At 40.5% G+C, this 25,400-nt stretch overlaps 1 protein-coding gene across 1 annotated transcript in view; it reads left to right on the top strand.

Moving 5' to 3' along the window:
* Window positions 1-25,400, top strand: part of LOC6032965 (carbonic anhydrase 2) — a 45,942-nt gene that overhangs the window by 16,218 nt on the left and 4,324 nt on the right. Inside the window, exons 2-3 of the mRNA XM_038258435.1 lie at window positions 12,638-13,053; window positions 15,389-15,460. Coding sequence (XP_038114363.1) covers window positions 12,638-13,053; window positions 15,389-15,460 — 488 coding nt within the window. The remainder of the gene's footprint in view (window positions 1-12,637; window positions 13,054-15,388; window positions 15,461-25,400) is intronic.

The following is a 25,400-nucleotide window of genomic DNA, read 5'->3' as shown; positions in this document are numbered from 1 at the left end:
GGGAAGCATTAGTTTTCAAAAAATATAAGATTTGACGAAAACAAAAATTTAAGCAAGAGAAAAGATAATAATAAGATAATAAACATCGTTTTCAAAAATTCATAATTTCCATTGAGATTTCGAAGATTTTTGTAAAAAAAAAATTTTGTCCCCCGGGTTTTCGGGCCAGCTTTGAAGGTGGGGGATACAAAAACAAAAATACAAAAAATTGTTCCGACCTTATCTTGTTTTAGTTTGATGGTTTTATGTTTATACTATTCTATACCTCTAATAATCATATTTTGCTATTTTTGTCAGTTTTCACATTTTCTATTTTTTTTTCGAAGTGTGTTTTTTACGTTTAGCGCTTTAAAATGTAACAAATTGTATTTAAATTTTATCAAATTCTGTTTGAACCACGTTTAATTTAAACACAGTTTGAACTTACAAAAATTTCTTTAAGTAATTTTAAGGCATGATAATTTCAACGATTGAATACTTGATAATTTTTGTTTAAAAAAGTTTAAAATCAATTCAAAATAAACAATAATATATTTTTATAAATAAAGTTGCTTATCACATCACGACTTGTTTATATAAAATAAATATTTCAAAAATGATTTCACTTTACTCAAGAGTAAAGATTGTCAAAATTTATAACATTGCCCAACATACCAAATCAATCTGAAATTCTTTCCTAAAGATACAATAGTTGTCAAAATGTACGGAAATTTGAATGAAGAAACAAGTGAGACAAACAGAATTAATTCTTTGGTTAACCCTCTACTGCCCATTTTTTCGATTTTTTTTATTTTTCCTCTGTCATTTTGAGCAACTTTTGTTGTACAAAAAACTTTACTTCTTTTTTTTATTTTATTTTTGAGTATTCCAATTTGCATTTATCTTGTTTAGTCAATCCTTGTTTTTTGATAGTATTTTGCCTATTCTGTCACCTCCTATCATTACATTTGGCCTTTCTATTTTTTCATATTTTTGTCACTTTTCAATTTTTTGCTCATTTTTCACATTTTTGCTTTAGAATGGCATCATTATCGTTTAATTTTTTGAAAAAAAAATGTAGAGGCAAAAAACGACGCTACAAAAATTACTGCATACTTCTTTTTACTTAAACTATAGGAAATGTTAGTAAAAATACACAGCCAAATTTGACCCCTAAAAAAATTGCATTTTTAAAAACATTGGCAATGTCACATAAAACAAGTCAAACTTCAAACCCTAAAATTTTCTAAAATAAACACAGTAAAAAAAGTTGAATTTTGGAATGTTGAAAATTTGATTGGTTGAATATTACCTCTTTTTTGAGTAATATTACATAAACAATGTGTAAAAATGTGAACCTGATGAATATTCATCAAAAAGTGATGAAAATTCATAATTTTCTGAGGTAAAATTAATCATTTTTTTTTACACAAAATCTGTCACCATTCCTGGATGAATATTACCATCATTTTTTTCTGTGTGCTTTGTCAGCCTGCATACATTTTGCTTTGTTTACGTGCTTGCAAACTGTCAAACACGAAAAAGTGCGATTTTGATTTTTTTCTCTTTTTGTCATAGTCTGATACCTCATTCACACGACAAAAATCAGATTTGATACATTCAATATTCTCAGATTTAAATAAATTCTTTACCTGGCTTGAACTAAAAAAAAACAGTTTTTTTTATTAAAAGACAAACCAATTAATAATATTTTAATGGTTTTGGGCCCACCACATTATTGGATAAATAGATGACAGATGCCTTCTGTCATCATCATCGTCCGATTTGTTCGGATGGAAAATTTTGTAAGGCACGATTTCACAAATTATTTATCACCATTGACGACTTTTGTTACCTCGCATCTGTGGGATTTTGTTGTTTGAAAATTAGCAATCCGCTAATGGTAACCTCAAATATTATCGCCTCCGGTGCCAATTTTGGTCCACAATACAGTCATCTACCTCGGTCGAAGAAAAAGGTGGCTCGAAAAATGACAGTATTAACCCTTGACGATTCGAATAAACCTAAAATTTTGCCAAATTCTTGATTTAAAGATTTTTAAATCAGAAACCGACTAGAATTCGTAAAGTGATTTGGTTTTTTTTTAATTTCAGACATTGTCACAAAAAAAAAACAAAAAGAAACACAATCAAGCCACTTGAGAGTTAATCCACCTTCCGACCTTGGTGTCCCCTCAAGAGGGGTCCGGCGCACTGTTTGTGCGGCAATATCCTGGTTGGATATTGAAACACATTAAAAAAAAGACTTCCCAGACGGGATAATAAATTTAATCGTGATAAAGGTGATCGCGCGTCACAGACAAACAGACCACGTGACTCTAGTCGCATGCTGCAGAGGTGCTTCCGAAATGCAAATTTGCGCGCGCAAGTTGTAAAAATGTGATAAATTTGTACACTCCTGGTGGTGATAAGCAGTGATAAGCGGTTTTTTGGAGGGGGTGGAAATTTTGTTTTCGTAAATAGAAATTTTTGGACTATGTGGATGCGAATTTTTTATGATTTGTTTATGGGTAATTCTCTACCAACTCACACGAAATCGAGAAAAGTTGCCCCGACCCCTCTTCGATTTGCGTGAAACTTTGTCCTAAGGGGTAACTTTTGTCCCTGATCACGAATCCGAGGTCCGTTTTTTGATATCTCGTGACGGAGGGGTGGTACGACCCCTTCCATTTTTGAACATGCGAAAAAAGAGGTGTTTTTCAATAATTTGCAGCCTGAAACGGTGATGAGATAGAAATTTGGTGTCAAAGGGACTTTTATGTAAAATTAGACGCCCGATTTGATGGCGTACTCAGAATTCCGAAAAAACGTATTTTCATCGAAAAAACACTAAAAACGTTTTAAAATTCTCCCATTTTCTGTTACTCGACTGTAAAATTTTGGAACATGTCATTTTATGGGAAATTTAATGTACTTTTCGAATCTACATTGACCCAGAAGGGTCATTTTTTCATTAGAACAAAAATTTTCATTTTAAAATTTCGTGTTTTTCTAACTTTGCAGGGTTATTTTTTAGAGTGTAACAATGTTCTACAAAGTTGTAGAGCAGACAATTACAAAAAATTTGATATATAGACATAAGGGGTTTGCTTATAAACATTACGAGTTATCGCGATTATACGAAAAAAAGTTTTGAAAAAGTTGGTCGTCACCGATCATGGCCGTTCATGGTCACCCGCGACAGACACGGACGACGAAACAAAGAGAAACGCAAAAAGTAACTTTTTCAAAACTTTTTTTCGTAAAATCGCGATAACTCGTGATGTTTATAAGCAAACCCCTTATGTCTATATATCAAAATTTTTGTAATTGTCTGCTCTACAACTTTGTAGAACATTGTAACACTCTAAAAAATAACCCTGCGAAGTTAGAAAAAACACGAAATTCTAAAATGAAAAATTTTGTTCTAAATGAAAAAATGACCCTTCTGGGTCAATGTAGATTCGAAAAGTATATTAAATTTCCCATAAAATGACATGTTCCAAAATTTTTTACAGTCGAGTAACAGAAAATGGGAGAATTTTTAAAACGTTTTTAGTGTTTTTTTCGATGAAAAATACGTTTTTTCGGAATTCTGAGTACGCCATCAAATCGGGCGTCTAATTTTACATAAAAGTCCCTTTGACACCAAATTTCTATCTCATCACCGTTACAGGCTGCAAATTATTGAAAAACACCTCTTTTTCGCATGTTCAAAATGGAAGGGGTCGGCCCTCCGTCACGAGATATCAAAAAACGGACCTCGGATTCGTGATCAGGGACAAAAGTTACCCCTTAGGACAAAGTTTCACGCAAATCGAAGAGGGGTCGGGGCAACTGCTGTGTGAGTTGGCGGAGAATTACCCTTATTTAATGAGATCCCGAGCAGACGGAAATAACTTGGGAATAACATTTTTTGATATTTGCAAATACTAGGCCAATAACATTTTACGTTATTTATAACAAGATTTGTTATTCGTCGTTATGATTTTTTTGTTATTGGAATGTTATTGTAATAACAGACTAATAACATTTTTAGTTATTCTTCGAACAAATCTTTGTTATTAATTTTTGTTATTTTAACAACTAATCCGATCATCCCAATAACAGTTGGAGTTATTCTTCCATAACAAAAAATGTTATTCCAAAGTTGTTTTGGCTTTCAACCAATATCAGACCAATAACAAATTTTGTTATGATAACATAAACCGTTATTAAACCATTATGCAGAAATGGATTTTTCAGGAAGATTCCATAACACTTTTTGTTATTTTAACAGAATTTGTTATTGAAATGGCATGAATTTTGTTATTACCGTCTGCCCGGGATAAATTTTGATAAACAGTGTGACCTCATCGTAGCTTACACATTTGGATTACAAAATAGCTTCATTTGTCATAATTATGATTAATGTGAGTGATTTATTCGTTGGGCATTTGGGCAATTTATTTCCAGAAAAATGTGACTAATTCTAGCGGAACATTGTAATAGGGCCGAAGCCGAAGTGTAAACAAAGGGTCTATTCTACTCACGTCAGTTGATGTTTACATTAGAAACGAGCAGGACAGACCCTTTGTTTACACTTCGGCTTTGGCCCTATTTCAATGTTTTGCTAGAATTTATTATGATTAATAAATCTTGTGATAATTTCGTTTATTTTTGTCAAAACAAAGATTAAACAGACGTTAAGCTTAAAATTCTCAATCTAATTTTAGAAAAAAAAACGTCAAAGTGTCAACTTTCAAACTGTCAAATTATCAAATTGGCACTGTATTAAAGCTGCACGTTGCACAAACTAATCCGCAGGAACGCAAATTTCCTTATTTATTTTCATTTTTGGAGCGGGTTTTGCACGTCGACAAACGATCTCAAGGTGAACGGATCAATATGTTTTGGCGGCGGCGATGGCCAGTGGCTTCCGACTAACTTGTTTGCTTTGTCGTAGGACGTAGGTTCCTCAAGGACCCGGACCCGAAAAGTAAATAAACACTGGAGGTGTGGTTGAAGAGAGTTGGATGTGATGATGGCCTTTGGTCGTTATTTGTTGTGACAAAATATGGAGGTTTGAATGATTTTTCTAGAAAAAAAAAACGAAAAATAACTTGAAATTTATTTGAAACGATCGCATAACTGAAGCGACAACGAGCTGTCAAAACTGCTCGAAACTACTCGACTAACATGAAACAACGACGCAATGGAATCATTCTTGCTCGAGCATGTTAGAAATTGTCAAACAACCTTTCAAATGTGAAAAAATCGCAAATTTTAAGCCAACTAGCTACACCAAGTGAAAAAATTAGCATCCATTACCGTATGTCGCATTGAGTGAATTTTTCGAGACGAAATCGTTTCCCTCAATTGGTTGATTGTCTCAACTCACGACAAAGTCATTATCACAGCCTGCGGTCAATCTTGTTGGGGCGGCGTGGTCGTCAATTGAGTTGACTCGGTGAGCATCTTCTGTTTGAAGTCAAAGCAGGCCGGTTCTTCTGGTTTTTTTCGAGCAGTTTCGTTAAACGCAGGATGCGCTGAATTTGGTCAAATTTTGCGTTGATAAAACAATTTCGGGAATGATCTTGGTTTTGATAAGACTACTTTGTGTCAATTGTAGATGTCAAGGTTAGTTGAAATTTTCTGATTTAAAGCAATAATAAATTTTCATATCGATCCGGGAAGTTTCAAAAGTTGTTTCCTCAAACAATAAGGTAATTATAAGGGGTTTAAGTGAAGTTCAACTGGTATCACCGGTCAAAGCTAATGTGCTCAAGCAGTAATTAAAAGGGGCACCACCAGTTACACTTACACAAAAAGATTGTGTCACGTCACTCAACTGCGGTGACTTTGCATCAAAAGTGTCACTAGCAATGACAGACACGAGCAGTTACAAGTACTGCGTAGTTGTTTACCCTAAGTTTCTGAACAATTTTCTCTAGAAACAATTACAGTTAACACTGCTAGTACGGATTTCTTTCTGACAAGCTGAAGTACTGAAATCGAGCAGTTTTTTACAGAGCTGTCAAATCTACCTATTGAAAACGACAATCTGTTCGAACGCCGTTAGTAGTGTCAGCTCGATCGTAAACGTCAAACAACTCGAATCGCTTGTGAAGGGCACGACAACCGCGATAAATTTCGTGATTTCGATCCCAGTCCTTTTTGCGAAACATTTTAATCAATTTCGCACCAACTAAAATTCCCGTTTCGCCCACCGAAAAAACAAGTTTCAATTCGCGGAACCTCTCCGTCTTCTTAAAAGCTCTGCCGTCATCTTGTTCCGACCACCTGGAACCAGTTATCGGTTCTCGACGCCAAAACCCGCGTCTCGTGCTCGATTGCAGCACGATCTCCATGCTCGCCGGCACGTGAATTCATCTCTCGCCGGGGATCAACATTCTTTTCTGCAATTGATGTAACGAAGTTAAACGAACCTATTAGGTCTGACTGTGTGTTTGCACTATAAATAGCGCGATCTACAGAATAAAAGGCACTTGTGAGCGGGGTTCAGAATTCGCTGCATCGGTATGCGCGCGTTGTGGCGATGCACTGAACTGAAACTTCAATCGCAACTCACTTTCATCCATCACGGCCTGCCGCGATTACGGGCCTGCTAAACGGTAGAGTCGATTATATCACGTTATGGTGCATCACCAGGCCTACTCGATCAATCTTCGTTCCCAATAAATCTGCCACTTGACCAACTGTTAGACCCAATTCCCTCAACGGCTCTGCTTGGACAACGCTTTTCACTCCGTGTCAGTGAACTTTCTCGCGACTCGCGATGGCGCGCGTTTGTTTACACTTTTGACGCACGTGCAGCGCGAGTACCCGTCACGATCGAGTCACGATCAACGCGACTGCCTTTTTTCGGGGGTTTGTTGTCTTTCGGTCGAACAGCTTGTCCCACAACACGAAGCTGTTGGCACCTCTCGCGCGCAGATGTGCAACGCGTGACAGCTGTGTGTTGGTGAAGTCGCGGCGCGGTGATCTACCGAAAACCTGTTAATCGCATTTAAGGTAGTCGAAACTGTTGTTGGGGACTTTCCGATGTTTTTTCGGACAGCCGGACTTCGTCCGGAGTTGTTAATTTAAAGATCACGCGGAAGAGTGGCAACTTCCGCGGTCGTCTTTCACGAACGGTTTTGCTTTCAGTTGACATTCTAGAAAAATCGACTGAAACAATGACGCAAACGTCAACCCCATAAAAGATTGCGCCAGCTTTGATCTAGATCATTCTGAACGATCACTTCCTCATTCTACCAGCCTACCCGCCAACTTCGATGTAGTTGTGCAACGCTGCAACTCCCCAGCGTCGGCAACTCTACCATAGTTGCCGCGATTTCGAGATAACCTGCTTCACCGTGCCTCACCGTCAACCCTCGCGACCAACCGCGCCGATGTAAACAACAACTGCGCCAAAACCAGTTCGCGCCGAGGTGCCGGGTTTTTTGCCGACCCACCGAAGCGAAGCAATTTCTTCTTCGGAATTCTCGCTGGACTGAACCGGCTGACTGGTAGCGCAAGTCACGTGATGGAGGCCCGTGTGCGTAGTTGCCGATATCGCGAGTCGGCCGAAAAAACAACAACGTCAACAAAGCAGGCTGGAGGTTGCAGTGCTGACGGATGCGCGAGTGAGTCATGGTTTGCTGTGGAGGGAGTTATTGGAACCGGGGCTGGTGAAGCTCATCTTGTGACAACTGACAGAAGGTTGTCCTTGAAGTTTCATGTGAGTTTTGAGATGAGATTAACATTTCAATCGTAATTTCTCATAATTTCTTAATCTTGACCTGATCTGACAATCAAGATTGATTTTGTTCATATTTCAAAAGGACGAAGTTTCAAGTTGAAGCTACGCCCTTTACTGAAAAATATTCCAGTGACTTTCCCAGCTCTGACCGGGTCACGGCCAGCTAGGATGCAGCGTGAAATCCAAGCGCGTGCCCTCAGCTGTCACTCCCAGCCTACTGATTTAGCTTCCTCCCTTCCTGACAGAAGCAACTGAAGGAAAGCGGATATACGGATCTTATCATCTGGATGCTCACTACCCACTGCCAACTGCGGATTGTTTACACCTATCATTAACCGGATAGCGCGCTGCAAAACAGGCAATAAAGCTGCGACTTGATAACCGGCATAACTGACAGTTGTGCCGAGGGAAGTTGTTTAGATGAAACGCAGCTGGAGTTGGTTGGTTGGTCTCTAATCAGCACGCGTTGTGTATGGAATTCGAGCAGACACGATTCCTAGGTAATGAACTTGACCAAGGGAATGGTTCAGTACGGCTGTCAATGGGTCAACGGGTTTAGTCAACGCGAAAACTGTAATCATCGCGCTGGAAGCGTATGATTTGGATGGGTCTGGTCAGTGCGGGTGAATAGCCGGAACCTTTAAAGCTTGACGAGAAAAATGTTGAATTTGAAGAAATTTCAGCAGTTAAAAATGGCGCCAAGCGTCACTCTTTGTGCAGCCTACTTTGACGGCTCGCGTCAGGGTCACACGACCTTTTACAGCTCGAGCTTCCTATCTTATCTTGACCTCCTAGGTGATAACACAGGTGAACAGACGTTTGGAACAATGGCGCACGGGATTTGATTGGGGCCAATTAGGCCATATTGATGGAAGATTCCTTGACGCGTGGACGCTCGGAGTTATTTTGGTCCTCGAGCTGTCACTTGGTGTGTCGGACCAGTCACCGATAATTTAAAATAGTTGTTTTGAAACGATTCGTTGAATAAAACTGATGTTTACGCCTATTAGCCATAACAAGGCACGTGATATTGTTCAAATCGTCACCCATTAAACGAATCCTAGTTGATCGCAGTAACCGGCGGATGAAACCGGCCTCAGTCTACTCGATTGCATATTAATGATCGCACCCAAGCTGTTGTCAACCGGCGCGGCGCGACCCAGCTGTCAATTGGCATCAATGTGTGCCAAAAATGGGATCTCCACTTAAAGTCACTTAACTTTATTTGTCAAGAATCTCTGCTGACCCGCGGCCGGCAATTGGGATCAATCGAAATGTTATGACGCGTTCTCCGTGACAGCTTGTGCCCAAATGGTCAATTTTGATTGAAATGACCGGCGCAACGCTTTTTGCGCGATTCTAACCTAAAACAAACAAATACACAACAAAGCGATCGTAAAATGGCAATCGCGACGTTCAAATCACGTGACAGTTTTGCGCAGCGTCATCGCTGTTTGTCAATTTGTGATTCATTGCGGCGTAAATTGACGCGCTGAAATCTCAACTGACAGCCCATTTTTGCTGGCAGTAGGCGGGAATTCATTGTAATTGCACCTTTAACGAAAGGGGGCGAAAGTGGGGCTCGCGGGACTCGCACGTTCCGACGACGGTACGATGTTCTTATCTCCGGTAAACACACGTAGGTCAGCGTGCATCCTCATGTGCCGGCGGTTGATGATGAGGACGCTCAATTACGTCAGTGCTGCGATCTGTCAAGATTGTTGGACGGCGATAAGCGTGGCTTAGGTGTGATTGCTTGTTGCAATTTTGTCGGTTAAGATTTATTTTTATTTTTATTTTGAGGTAAAATTAAACAATGTTCTTATTAAGAATTTTATTTTGGAGTAAAACATAAACTTTTTTCTACGATAACTGCCATTTAATGCCAAAATGACGTGAAGTTTGAGAAACTTGTCAATTTGACATTTAGTTTACACGCAGCGCTCACACACACTTCTATTTGGAGCCTAACGTTTCAAAAGGGCACATAACTTTTGTAAACAATAGTGCATCTCTTTCACTCAAATGACAGTTTACATAAGGTGTGTAAGGGCTCTTGTTTAAAAAAGTTATGTGCCCTAATGAAATGGTAAGCACGATTTGTTCGTGACAAAACAAAGAAGGTTCGCTGTCCTACCAGCGAGATTCTACTGTAAAATTCCCAGATAAATGCAAAAGACCGCAATTATTTAAGCGCTAATCGATTCCAAAACTTTCATTGCCACCGACACTTGATGGCAATGACGTGAGTCCCTCCACTTCTCAGGATCTAGGTCAAGAAGATCCCGTCAATGACGCTTGATGATTTTTTTCTCACTTTCCGCGTTTATTCGTGGGTCGCTTGCATTTTCTCAATATCCTTTCTCGACATCCACTCAAGATGCACTGAACAGATGAACCTCGCTGGTTTGACTGTGATAGTGATGAATCAAAGTTAATATCACTTTCAAAGTTATTTTTTTTTTTTTTTCAAAATTTCATTCTTCGGTAACGAGCTTTACTTTTTACTTTTGATTACTTTGTTTACAAACAGCAGCGTTTGACGTTTCTTCTGCAAATGTACCAGTGAGCATTAATTTTCTCCTGAAAATCTTGGAATTTTTTCATTGAGCCCAACATTGAGCCCATATCTCGCGTAAGATTGAAACGAAATTCAATCTGTTTCAATGTTTTCTCTCAGTGAGAGCTCAGTGAAATTTTTTTTTGATGAAGAATCTCTCAAAAACAAAATTCAAGCATGAATCTTTTCAAAGCAAAATTGAAATTGCAATTTTTCAACAACATTCATTCTGAATCGTGTCAAACTATCAAGAGTTTGCTGTGCATAGAATCTTCCTGTACCCCAAACGAGATGCTGCAGCAAGTATTGCTGCCTCAAAGGCAGGCTACTAACCTCCAACCTCTCCATAAGGGTCTTGCAGTGTGGGACGCTGTAAAGAAGCTTAATCGTGTAATTGAGCACGAATTAGCGGTTATTGTTAAGGTTATTGATGAACACGGAAGGGGATAATCGAGAGGGATTGTGCTGGAAAGTAGAACCAGTTAAGAACCATGCTTCCGGATAGTGTTGCATTTAGTAAATATCTATTGAACGTTCAGTTCCTTTTCGGACTCGGTCGTTGTAGAAGACCGACTTATTCGGCGGGATAGTTGCGGGCTTTAAACTGTCAAAACATCTTCCCCATCCTGCTGCAGCTTTGTTGACAAACAAACGGAGAAACTTGTTAAATATGTTTGCAAGTATATAAAAAAATCGCAAGAATGTTCAAATAATTATTCCTAATGTCGGGGAAGTTAATTTACATGGAATTTGTTTTTGATTGGATTTTTTTTTACATATTTTTGAATTGTGAAACATTTCTGAATCGGGCTAGAATGGCGTGACTAGATTAAAGTGACAGTTTGTCACACGTTCAATTTGTTTTCTCCATAATTGCGAATAACCTGGAAAGGAAGTTTGAAAATCAATGGAACGGTTCCAACGGTAGAGGAAAACAAATTAAATTTTAATTGCAAACTTAAGGAACAGTTTTGTCGTAACTTTATGGATACCAACTATATAAAAAGCTAGACTGTTAAGACTAATTTGTCAATAGTAATAATATTTTTAAATGCATTTTTGTTCTCCAATGAGATTTAACTAGTCACGTACGCCAAATGCCTGACCACATAAATTACGAAACGGCTAATGGCTGCCTTATCATGCACTTTTATCACTCATCACTCAACGACTCAGTATTGGAAAGTGGCAGTTCAAATTAACCTAGCCATTACACCCAGAACAATGGTTGCAATCAATCCTTTTTCGGAGCAGGTGCTGAACAAAAGATGCATGAGATGAATAAATTATAATTTGTTTGATCAGCGCTATCTAGATGAGAAACACTCACTGTATCAATACAATGTCCAATCCTAGATAACTGTGTCACTCGGTTGAAACTCAATCAACCACCTCCGACGACCAATTGCTGGAGAAACGAAATAATTAGAACCGATTATCTTGTCCAAATGTTGACTCGCGCGCGCTTGTTGGACAAATTTACCCAAGTCTGTACTGCAAATATTGGTGCAATACAAATTACCTTTTTCGATGCTTGATAACACGTGACTTTGTTCGAGATAAATTTCAAATTGTTTTACTGTTTATCGGTGTGATTCAGTCGATCATTTGCGACGGATCACGTGGTTTCTACGGCGGGGTAATCGAAGGTAAAAGTGATTCCGGAGTCACGAGCGACGCCTTGGGGGCGTACATAACCGATTACGTCGTTACTTCCTCGGAAACGAGACGTCATTAATGCGATGCAATGGATTAGTTCTAGAATGTTTTGACTACACTCAAACCCCGATGGTTTGACACCAGCTGATGTCAAACGAACGGGGTCACTTTTTAGTTTGACACCCCTTTTACACGGAGTTCACACACACTATTGCGCGTATTCCCGAGAAAGACACCCGGCAAATCAGCCTCGAAACGACGCGCCGCACTTTCGGCAAATACGCGCTGTCAAAACGGAACCCACTCACACTACCAAAAAAACGTGTGTGAGATCCGTGTAAAGAGGGTGTCAAACTGAAAATGGACCCCGATGGTTTGACAACAATCGATTTCAAACCAACAAAGTTTCAGTGAATGTGTCAAAATTTGTTTTCACTTGAATTTCTCGAAACTGTCTGAACGGACTTTGGCCGGGTTTGTTCTATTCGACCCAGTTTGGGGTCCCATAAGTCCGTATTGAAAATTATTGTGTTAGGTTAAGTACTTTAAAAGTTATACACAAAAAAGATGTTCTGACTCGGATGGCGTAAATCAAAACATTGACTTTCGACCTCTTGTGGAATCATTGTAAACAAACTTTAAAAAGCATTTCAGCATTTTTTAAAAACAAATGTCTCTGTCTTCTTTTTTCCGCAGGACCCCACGTCTGGAAGGAGATGTACCCGCAGGCGGCCGGCGAGCGCCAATCGCCGGTGGACATCCGGACGCGCCAGACCACACAGTCCAGCGACCTCAGCTCGAACCCGCTCCGGTGGACGTACGTGCCGGAGAACACGCGCAGTCTGGTCAACCCGGGCTACTGCTGGCGGGTGGACGTCGATGGCAAGGGATCCCAGCTGACCGGCGGGCCCCTCGGGGACGAGATCTTCGTGCTGGAGCAGTTCCACAGCCACTGGGGCTGTTCGGACTCGCGCGGTTCCGAGCACACCGTCGACGGGGAAGCCTTTGCCGGGGAGTTGCACCTGGTGCACTGGAACCAGACCAAGTACGCGAGCTTCGCCGAGGCCGCCGGTCAGCCGGACGGGCTGGCCGTGCTGGGAGTGTTCTTGAAGGTAAGGGGGCTTTTCACGTGGTGGTCGTAAATTAGAACAAATGAGGGCAAAAAGTCAGGGGTATTATCAAAATTGGTGAGCGTGTGATGATGATTGCATGGGAGAACCGTGCGAGTTCACGTGTTGCGATAGTGAGAGGACGCGAGATGATCCGTGAAGCATTTGTTTCTTGTTGATACCAGGGAAGTCTATCATTTTTGAAGGTTGCACCCAAATCATACATCACTGACATTCAGTGGTGACCAATCCACCGACATCCGTTGTCAACGCTTCTGTCAACAAACGTCAAGATCAGTTCAACAGCGTTGCGAAACTGAGCTACTATTTTTTCAGAACTTCATAGCATTCTAGCAGAGTTCTAACAAAGCTGGATATTCTAACAGAATTCTAGCAGAAATGTTTCACCATTCAAGCGGGATTCTGACAGAACCAGCTCTGCTAGAATAGAAGCTCCTGTCAAAATTGTCAGAGAATTTGGCACCTCTCGTACGGGTGTAACGATCGTTACTTTATTCATAACCGCGGTAGAAAAAATAAGATCAATCACAGTCCTAACGGTACCGCGTTTCAACGTGTCGGCATGCAGCCTACTCAGTAATTATTCTGAACTCTGACTCAATCCATCACATGACCTTCACCACGATCAGCAGCCTGCTCACTGCATTTGCTGGTAGTCGGTAGTGTCAAAACATGTTCGCGTAGAGCACTCGACGCTCAGGCTACTGCGATTCTAGAACTTTGACCAGCGCTGCAAGCTTCCAGATTTGACAGATTTGGTAAGGTAGCTGTAATTTCTTCCACCTTCGCCGGTCGTTGTTTCAGTCTACCGAATGCGACTTCCAGATTGATAGGGATGCTCGAAAAGCATTGTTTGTTCGTCATTTTCCGACACGCAATAAATGGCGTTGAAACTTTCAACTGCACGCTACGGCGTAAACGACAGATGACGGATTCTAATTTATTCCGTGCGTTCTACCTCCGGCCTAACGAGATAATTATGCAAGACGAGACCGACTTAGGCTAGTCGTACAGCAGGTTAGTTCTGGACAGTGCACTTTGTTGTCTGCTGGAGTGGATTGATGACGCAACTAGACTGGATGAACTTTACTCGCAGTTGTTGAGATCGAGCTCGCTTGGCGCAACTGTCAAATGTCAAAATTTGTCTGAAATCAACATGAAACTGCGCAACTGTCAAAATTGTGAAATGTGTCAACAATTATGTCAAGCGAGCACGACATCGTCGTGAAATGTCAAGAAAAATGCGTCTGGCAATGCGCGAGGAAACGTCTGGAACCGCTAAGGTCGGTACGGCCAATTTCCGATCCATAGGTCGGACCCTTCCGCGTCACGGTTTGCTGGGTGCGACATTGGAAACTGCGTTGAAGAACGAGTAGTTCACCGCAGTAGGCGCTGCACTGTCAGCGCAGGCCGTGCCATTTCTAAATCTAATTACTGAACGCGGACGGAAAAGTGGCGTCCAAGTATCGGTTACGAAACCTGCTGTTCTGCCAGCAGGTGTGGTTTTGAGTCATTGCTAGCACGCGGAACTGGTTTGATTCTGCTGGAATTGTCTCCGTACATTCGCTGGGTAATTCGCAGCGCGACTTGATGAACATTGGTGTCAACGATTTGTGCCCTGTTTGTGGGGTTCGGGGTTTTCGGGGTGGATTAGGCTAGACTTTGGGGTAATCCGTCAACGACAGGTTTGGTTTGTTTCTGGGTTTTGGAAAAGGAACAGAGAGGAGGCACGGCACCTATTTTCAGTCTTTAAAGGTTTTACTTTTGAGAACTGTTTAATGCATGTCAAAAATAGGAACTTTTCCCTGTTAAAAACAAAACAACAAAATGCGACATTGCGCGCAAGGAAGTCGTACAAATTTTCAAGTGCAACTTTTTGCACGTCCATCGAGCGTAATTGGATTAGGTTCGCCGGTTATGAACAGTAGGTAGTTTGCTCTTCTATTTTTAAACAAATGCCTACTTGGTGGTGATGACATTTGGTTACGATGGCGCTGCCCTATTTTATCTTGTTTAGACATCATTTATAAAATAGTATACTTATTTTGATCATAAATTTTGAAAAAAAAACGATAAGGCATAAAAAAGATGCTAAATTTTAAGGATTTTCTTATCGATTTGGGGTCTTCAGCAAATTTTTAGGTTATGATTTAAACTATATAACTAAAAGCAAAACACTCAAAATTATCTTTTTCTTTTTTTCAAAGTATTTTTTGCGTGATTCGATAATCCGAAATTCGGTACACAAAAGTAAATTCCCATCAACAGGTTCCACAATGCTCTAACGTTTTATTTGTCTGTTCTTACAAATTTCCAGGTCGGAAAGCCCCACCCTGAAATGGACACCATCGCGAAGCTGTTGCCGTTCATCACCCATAAGGGAGACCGGGTAAGTGTCTAACACAACACAACAAAAACTTCCCGACCAATGTCGGGTATAGAACTGATGGAACCTCTCAGAGTATAGAACCCCCGGTTGGAAGTTGTCATTTCGTAACCTGCACTGCGGTGATGGATTAGGGTAGAGGGATGTGACTTTGGAAATTTTCATGTTAGAGCTGATTTTGAAAAGTCCAATTTTTAAACTCCTAATATTATTGATTTTTGCTGAAAAAACAAAACTCTCCCTAATTAATTACAACTATTCATCAATTGGCAATCATATCGGATGATAGAACGTTCAATCGGGCTAGAAGGGTGCAAAAGTCTTTACATTCTGTAATTACTCACTGCGATTAGCATTCGGAGGGAAGACGATGGTAATTTATAGTTCCCCGGCGAACTCCACACTCTGAGTGGTGAAATTGTCCACTCTACTGCTCCTATGGGTCTAATCGTTTGCCATTTTCGATTTAAATAATCTGCCCCGCGCCTTAGTCACCTCTGGCCAGTGTTGCCAGCGTTGCGTTGAAGAGTGCGGGAAGTCTAGGGTGATTTGCATTCGCTGGATGATGCAAATTTCCCGCAAAACGATGCAGCAGTATTCTTTTTATTTCGCTCGCTGTATAGGTATATCTACTGTGATAAATATTAATCGATTGAGACATCTCGAAGTGCACGTGTGGCAGCAGCGATGAGTTTGCTCAATCCTGGATGGAGGCAATTTTTGCCGGGGGAAGGCTCGTGATGGAATTTGTTGAGTGAAATGTGGAATGAATGTAGATAAAATTGCTGTAGAAATTGTTTCTTGGGAATTTTCCGAGCAAGGGCTTTTTTGCTTTTTTATATAAAGATATTTTTTGTGACTATTTTCAAGACAAAACAGCAATTTTGCACAAACCCAATGAATTCAAAATATCAACTTTGAACTTACATTAAAAAATGGTGTTTTAATCTCTTTTATAATATAAGGCTTGATTTCAATACAGTCCAGACTCCATAATCCGAAGGCTTCGGTAAAATTTCTCTTCGTATAATCCAATCCTTTTTTCGGGACTGGCAACACCAGCCAGCAACAGTCAAGTGTTCGGAGCTCTTCAGACTTTTCGATTTTTTCGCCGTAATTTACCGTGATTACCCGCGAGTTTGCTCCTCCAGCATGCCAAGGGCCAGCCGTGGCCGAGGCAGTTCGAGTGCGGCCTCGAAAAACCCGCGAAGTTCATCTACCGGCAGAGTGCAGAAAGGTAAACACACCAATGCCGCATCGACCGCCATCGCGCACGGGAGCGTGCCCGGTGACGTCACCGATCCTTCATTTTTACACGTGTCATACCGTCCACGTGAGTCCCCGGTACAGACGAGACAATCGACCCGGGCATCCGGAAGCACTTCCGGCCAGCAGCAGCAGCAGCAGCAGTCCACCAGCACTACGACGACAACCACTTCCAACGTTCCCACCAGCAACGAATTTGAGATGCTGAGTGGAGATGAAAACAACACCGACAGTGACAGCAGCAGTGCTGGCGACGACGATGACGATGATGAACTTGCGCGCAAGCAAAAGCAGAAAAATGGTAACTCTCCGAAGGAACGACGACCACCTCCAATTTTTGTTTTGGATACGTTGGCTGACGATGTTGACGAGTTGCTTGAGGGACTCCAATATTGTCTCAAAATTAGCAAAACTTCTGTGCAAGTGATTACCCACAAAAAGCTGCATTTCGACTTGGTGGTGAAGAAGTTGAAGTTGCGAAACTTCAAATTCTTCACATTTGATCCTGCAGAGAGGGTCCCAGTGAAGATCGTCCTTCAGGGATATCCGGACCGCCCGATCTCCGACCTGGAAGAACACCTGACGGGCGTCAAGGTTAAGCCTCGAGAGATAAAGGTGCTCTCAAAATCGACTACGGTGACAGGTACGTACACCTTGTACCTCCTGTACTTCGATCGCGGGTCCGTCAAAATCCAGGACCTACGGCGGATCAAAGCACTGGACGGCTTCTTCGTGACGTGGCGATTCTACACGAAGAATCCGGCCGACGCAGCGCAATGCCACCGCTGTCAGAAATTCGGACACGGCTCAAGAAACTGCAATCTCCCACCCCGATGTGTAAAGTGCGGTGAGACCCACTTCACCGAAAGGTGCAGTCTTCCGCGGAAAGACCAACTGGGGGAAAACGCCCAGCAGCACAAAGCACGTGTCAAGTGCCCCAATTGTGGTGGAAACCACACGGCGAATTTCCGTGGCTGTGCCGCGCGGAAAAAGTACATCGAGGAGCAGGACAAGAAGAAGAAAGCGCCAGCGTCCCGCCAACCTCCGAAGACTTCGAGCTCGACCGCTGCAGCAGCTGGCGGCGGAGCGGCTCCATCGACCAACCCAGCGTTCCCTCCCGGTTGGGGAGGTTCGTACGCTAGAGTAGCCGCTTCTGGGGGCGGTTCTCCCCCGGGACAAGCTGATGTTACCGGTGATGATCTCTTCACGCTTCCTGAGTTTTTCGCCCTTGCTGGAGAGATGCTCACGCGCTTTCGTGCCTGCCGAAACAAGGCAGAACAATTCCAAGCTCTCAGTGAGCTGATGATGAAGTACATCTACAACGGATAAGCTGCCTTGTGCAGCGAAGTTTTTCGACGTCAATAGACAAAACATACTGTGATTTAGTTTTAAGCTTTTCTATTTCTATCCTTTTCCTTAGCAAATCTAGAAGGTTTTTTTTTTAATTTTTCCTTCTCTTGCCAAATCCATTGTTAGAATATCCAATTACATCAAAATGAATTATAGTGTAAACCATAGTTGAAAGGAACTCCAAAACTCTATTAGGTTATAAGAAATACGGAATTGTAAATTGATTATTTACTGACAAAATAAATTGAATTGAATTGAATAATCCAATCTTCGGATAGTCGAATTAAGAAAAAAATATTTTTATTGTCTTGTTTTTGATTGTTTAGTTTAAAAAACTACTCACAAGTGATTTGAATTCCACCATTCGAATTTAACTAAATTGGGGTTGTTTATTCCATAATTCGAGTATCCTGAGCATTCGGATAGCCAAACTTCGGATAATAAAGGCTTTGAACATTTGAGTCTGGACTTAATTTCGTAAATATTTTAAAAAATTGAAAACAAACAAAACATTTTACAAAAAAAGAATATTTTGGACATTGTTTATCGAACCTATGATTTCCAAGTTATCATCACTTCAATATGAATATGAACGCTTAACGAGATGACACTGAGAAAATCTTATTTTTCACAAAATTTTAAATTGAGGGTGGTTGAATCGTAGTTTATTACAGTCTGATCATGCAAGCATAACATTTTTTTATTTAAAGTTATTTTAATTATAACAAATTACATTTTTACAAAATTTAAATTTAAAAATGCTGGTAAGCATGCCTTTTGATTATAAAATTTTAAAATATAGTTTTGATTGCAAATTTGATTTCATCTAAAACAAATTTTAAATATTTGTATGAAAATATGTTCAAAATACAAGAATATTGTAGCATTTGTATTAGTTTTTGTACCAATTATTGTAAACTAATTCATTTAAGTTGGAAATGAAATGTTCATCGGGACTGGCAACACCAGCCAGCAACAGTCAAGTGTTCGGAGCTCTTCAAACTTTTCGATTTTTTCGCCGTAATTTACCGTGATTACCCGCGAGTTTGCTGCTCCAGCATGCCAAGGGCCGGCCGTGGCCGTGGCAGTTCGAGTGCGGCCTCGAAAAACCCGCGAAGCTCATCTACCGGCAGAGTGCAGAAAGGTAAACACACCAACGCCGCATCGACCGCCATCGCGCACGGGAGCGTGCCCGGTGACGTCACCGATCCTTCTTTTTTACACGTGTCATACCGTCCACGTGAGTCCCCTGTACGGACGAGACAATCGACTCGGGCATCCGGAAGCACTTCCGGCCAGCAGCAGCAGCAGCAGCCGTCCACAAGCACCACGACAACAACCACTTCCAACGTTCCCACCAGCAACGAATTTGAGATGCTGAGTGGAGAAAAAACACCGCCAGTGACAGCAGCAGTGCTAGCGACGACGATGACGATGATGAACTTGCGCGCAAGCAAGAAAAGAAAAAAATGTAACTCTCCGAAGGAACGACGTCCACCTCCAATTTTTATTTTGGATACGCTGGCAGACGATGTTGACGAGTTGCTTGAGGGCCTCCAATATTGTCTGAAAATAGGTAAAACGTCAGTGCAAGTTATTACACATAACAAACTGAATTTCGACATGGTGGTGAAGAAGTTGAAGTTGCGAAACTTCAAGTTTTTTACATTTGACCCTGCAGAGAAGGTCCCAGTGAAGATCGTCCTTCAGGGATATCCGGACCGCCCGATCTCCGACCTGGAAGAACACCTATCGGGTGTGATATCTTCGAGTTCATTATTATCGTAAAACAATACTTATTTGCACTTATTGAACGGGAGACGAGCTCCATCTTTATTGTTCGGCTACCTCGCCTAGACTGACTCCCAATCCACGCTCACTTTCCACTCACACATACAAAGCTCTACACGCTTATCGCTGACTGCCTAATTTAGGATAATGTTCAGCATGCCACATCCTCCCCTTGCCAAATTGAAAGTTATAATAAGTACACTAACAAAACAATAAAGTTAATGTTTATCTAGAATCCTTTCTGCTGCTTCTCATCTCAAGTTTTGCAACGCCTTGTGAAGTGTCCGTTCCATAACGTGAAGGCTACCGGCTTAGGCTGCCGCTATCAACGTTGCCAGTCGTCGTGTTGATCGTCCAATCATCCTGTCTTCCTCTGGGACAACTAAAGTAACGAAAAAAAATGAAGAGAAAAAAAAAACAAAAAAAAATCAGCAGTATATCAAGCTCTGAAACGTAAAATATAAAGTAAACACCACGTATATCATGCATAAGAAATCATAAATCTCTTTGTAACATATTTAACCGTATCATCATTTTGAATGAAAACTGTATAAGGCTTTCTCTCCTAACTAAAATTATTGTTTTCATTGACAGACCTGAGCCATGTGGTTAATGTATAATCTTCAGTGAACTTCAATCAATTATTTAAAACTGTGATATAAGAAATACTCCTTTCATCGAACTATTCCCCTTCTATTGGCTATTCGCATGTTTCTTTTTCCTGCGATTGATTTACGCGATATCGGTCCTCAACTTTGAATTTATTAACTGTTGAAGATAGTCTATATCACAGCTAAGAATAGTTATTGTACACAAATAATGCTAAAACAACGCAATAAATTGAATGAAAATTATTTCCGCAAGGCTTGAATGACATTAATTAATAGCAACATGAATTTCAGAACAATACTTCTACATATGTTAGTTGGTTCAGAACTCGTTCCTATTTCCATCCACTGATTTAAAAAATTATATTCTACTTATATTCGAATCATATTATATACATCCTTTACATAACCTTGATTGCTCTTCGCCTATTGAGCTTTTTATCACTTGGTTTCAGAATGAAATCTAAGATCGCTGGAATCTTTCAATTGGGTTATATATTTATTTATTTATATTTATAAATTGATTAGAGAGCATAGTGTGATGAGAACTCTTTTTCTGAGAGAGTGATTCACGGCTTTACCTTATTAAGAACTATTTCACGAAGAACTACACTCAACTATGTCGTGGTCGTTATACTATAGTATATATATAGTATATAGTTAGAAAATAACAATTCATACCGCGGTTGGCTTTTGTATTTATTCCGTATATACAAGATTCCTCGATTTAGAGGTGAACATACTTTGCTATGTCAACTGGCGTGCGTAAGTAATGGTATTTATATTCAATTTGTTTGATAACAATTTTAATTTCCGTGACCTGCTATCTCTAATTTCGTATCTTGTACATTCTCTCCTTATATTTTTATATGTGTGTTTAACTGTAGTAATATATTATACTTGTTCTTTTTTTTTATGAATTCGTCAAACATACGTTGACTACATAGATCCCTGCTTAAAATCTAAATACAATTGAACTTTGTTTGGATAATATATTTGGTTGAAGGGCCGTTTTTTCCTATTGTGGAACTTATCATTGTATAATTCATTGTTGCCATAATTGTTATGAGCTTCCATTATTCTTTTTGGTGAGTTATGTACAGGCAATAGTGCTCCATCCTTCCTTCACTGTAAATTCTGTGAAATGTGAACTGTTCAGAGAATCTTTTCTGTGGTAAACATTACGCAGTAAGCTGGCCATTTACATTTTTGCTGTATCCATTAATCATGACTGACTATATTCGAGCATTTTCCTAAAACTTATCAGCAACTATCCTTGGACAGAACGCGTCTATTTTTAATTTGCATTGTCAAATATTCAAGTATTTTATTGTATTCTTTTTTAAAAAATATCTTTCTTTACAGTAGTTATGTCCTTCTCATTTAAAATAACTCAACTCGATTCCTTCGGTAACTGCAACTAGCTTCGGACCAAATTCGACTCTAATTCTCAGCAACTCTTTTTGCAGCAGTTGGTCTTAGGCTAACTTCGATTCAATTTTTCAGGAACTGTTATGCTGCACTTGGCCTTGGGCTAAACCCGACACAACTTTTTAGGGCGATTGGCCTTGGGCTAAACCCGACTCAATCTTTTGCAGCAGTTGGCCTTGGGCTAAACCCGACTCAACTTCTCAGTAACTGTTTTGCTGCAGTTGGCCTTGGGCTAAACCCGACTCAACTTTTAGGGCGATTGGCCTTGGGCTAAACCCGACTCAATCTTTTGCAGCAGTTGGCCTTGGGCTAAACCCGACTCAACTTCTCAGTAACTGTTTTGCTGCAGTTGGCCTTGGGCTAAACCCGACTCAACTTTTTAGGGCGATTGGCCTTGGGCTAAACCCGACTCAATCTTTTGCAGCAGTTGGCCTTGGGCTAAACCCGACTCAACTTCTCAGTAACTGTTTTGCTGCAGTTGGCCTTGGGCTAAACCCGACTCAACTTTTTAGGGCGATTGGCCTTGGGCTAAACCCGACTCAATCTTTGCAGCAGTTGGCCTTGGGCTAAACCCGACTCAACTTTTCAGGAACTCTTTTGCAGCAGTTGGCCTTGGGCTAAACCCGACTCAACTTTTCAGGAACTCTTTTGCTGCAGTTGGCCTTGGGCTGAACCCGACTCAACTTTTCAGGAACTCTTTTGCTGCAGTTGGCCTTGGGCTGAACCCGACTCAACTTTTCAGGAACTCTTTTGCTGCAGTTGGCCTTGGGCTAAACCCGACTCAACTTTCAGGAACTGTTCGTGCTTGACGTTGGGCTGAACTTGACTTAATCTTTTCGTGGTAATAAATATACGGTCCTTGCACTAAACCAACGCAATCAATTTTTGGGTGACCTGACGCCTATTACAACAACACAACACTTTGCCTGATAGTCGTCCTCAGACTAAAATACTCTTTTTACAAAAACGCTCGCAATTTATTTTTTTTTAAATTTCATTGTAAACTTTGCACTTTCCATCTCTTTTCTCTTTATTTTTTTTTTAATATCTAGTATTTTACAGTCCCACAGTATTCTTTACCGTGTCTTTATAATTAATTCCTCAAAGTGATGTTTAATAATTGGCTTCCTTAATATAACTTAGGAATTTTCCTAACGCAATTGCACTTATTAAAAGGTACGAACAGTTTATTTCATTTTGAAAATTTGTATCTCGATTAACGAACAATTGTTTATCAACTGCTAAACATTATATATAACAAGCCTTACCCGAAAAACTTCGTTCTGCCTTTTTTTTTTCGTTTGCTGACGTTTTCAATTTTTTTTTTTGCTTATTCAGCCTCTTGTGATCAAAATTTGATTTTACGTAACTTTTCTCATACAATCTGCAGACTTTCCGGAATCGGTTCCAGAGTGGCCAAAGTTGTAACTTTTTGGCGTAAGAACCTTCCTTGGACTTATACGAACCTCGATCCGACGTTCCGTGTTGAATTGATTCGCGTTCGAACAAAACCGTCGAATTTTTTTATATGTATATAGATTTTTGGCATCTTCGTGCATATATCCCTTTCTATTGTGTAAGTAGATTCAATCCGAATCAATAAAAACTACGCGAATTATAATTATTTGCTCTAATATTCGATGTTCTCGATCGAAGTTTTGGACAGAAGACGCAATCATCTCGTTTTTTTTTAGATACTTATAGTAATTAAACAATCAATAAGCACGATATCTTCCAAGTCCAAGAAATTTACATTTTTTTTGACTTACCATTACCATTCCTTAACTTAAAACTTGTATACATGTTTAAACTTGTTATATGTATATTATCCTCCCCATCTCCTGAGCTAACGATGAAATGGACTGAGTATTTCACTCATAAACAATGTAATCTCTACGGTGTACTAAACAAAAGTGAATACTGTATTTTGTCACTGCTTATGAAAAATGCATCAAAAACAGTTAATCAATTCTAATGCATTCACAAAAATCATAACTTTTGTACAACAACCCAGAAAACCCAATAATAATATGTGTAAATGTATAACAACAACTCATTTATCTACCTTATCGCGTGCAATTTATTAATTTCATTCGATCAAATTATCGAAATAGAAAATCATAATAATTTGATTGTTGTTTTTAAAATAGTATTTGATACAATTATTAAGCAATTATTCAAATTCTTAAATCGTTACCTAATATTCAACAACTTTTAATGACCGTTTAGAATGTTAGTGTCGAATTTCCAACGATTCTTATTCTGCCGAAAATCAAAATCGACGAGCAAGAAAAGAAAACAAATTCCCAGTCACGGCGTTTTAGCACAATTCTATCAGAGTTCCAACAGAAGTAGATATTCTAACCGTTTTCTATCAGAAATCCTGAACGCTTCCAGCAGCTCAGCTAAAATATTTCGTGACTGGGTTCCTGGGCAATGGAAAGAGTGAGACAACTCGTGCACCTGTTGCCTTTGGTCGTGTGATGGCTGCGCAACGCGAAGTAAAATAGAGAGAAAGAGTGAAATCGATGATTGCTGCGATCATTGCATGACGTGACGAATGCAGGGGATGGACGCGGATTGGACGCAAGATGCTGAGCGGGGGAGATGGAAGAGGAGAACCCCGTCGTTTCAGCGCCCCTACTTTGGCCAAGTTTTTTTTTTTTTTGTAGAGGGAAGAAGACGCACCCCAGTCCCCCCAGAGCCAAATCGAGCAGCTAACTCTCAACCTCCAGCAGGCCGTTCATGCAGTCATCACGCATAACACTCACACACGCACAAGCGCCCTCTGCTCCGCTCGCTTCCCACAAACAAAAATAAAATAATCGGAACATGCTCACCGAACTTCAGCATCTCGGCCACCAGGCCCGCTGTCACATTATGGCAATTCCAGCTCTGCTGCCCACTGCCATCGTCGCTACGATGCTGTCCTGCTGCGCGGAAAATGCCACCGCATATTTTAAATACATATTTTTCCACACACAAGAACTCAAGTTTTTCCATCTTCTAACTTCCAGATTTTCACAAAATCACAATTTATCAACATGGCAGGATCGCCAATGTGATATCTTCGAGTTCATTATTATCGTAAAACAATACTTATTTGCACTTATTGAACGGGAGACGAGCTCCATCTTTATTGTTCGGCTACCTCGCCTAGACTGACTCCCAATCCACGCTCACTTTCCACTCACACATACAAAGCTCTACACGCTTATCGCTGACTGCCTAATTTAGGATAATGTTCAGCATGCCACATCGGGCATCAAGGTTAAGCCTCGAGAGATTAAGGTGCTCTCAAAGACGATAACGGTGACAGGTACGTACACATTGTACCTCCTGTACTTCGATCGTGGGTCCGTCAAAATTCAGGACCTTCGGCGGATCAAAGCACTGGACGGATTCTTTGTGACGTGGCGATTCTACATGAAGAATCCCGCCGACGCAGCCCAATGCCACCGCTGTCAAAAGTTCGGACACGGTTCAAGAAACTGCAA

This window comes from Culex quinquefasciatus, chromosome 2 (genome assembly GCF_015732765.1).
Source record: "Culex quinquefasciatus strain JHB chromosome 2, VPISU_Cqui_1.0_pri_paternal, whole genome shotgun sequence".
In the NCBI taxonomy this organism is placed as follows: Eukaryota; Metazoa; Arthropoda; class Insecta; order Diptera; family Culicidae; genus Culex; species Culex quinquefasciatus.
Note: the sequence above shows the minus strand (reverse complement) of the source record. Positions and strands in the feature narration are given on the sequence as shown.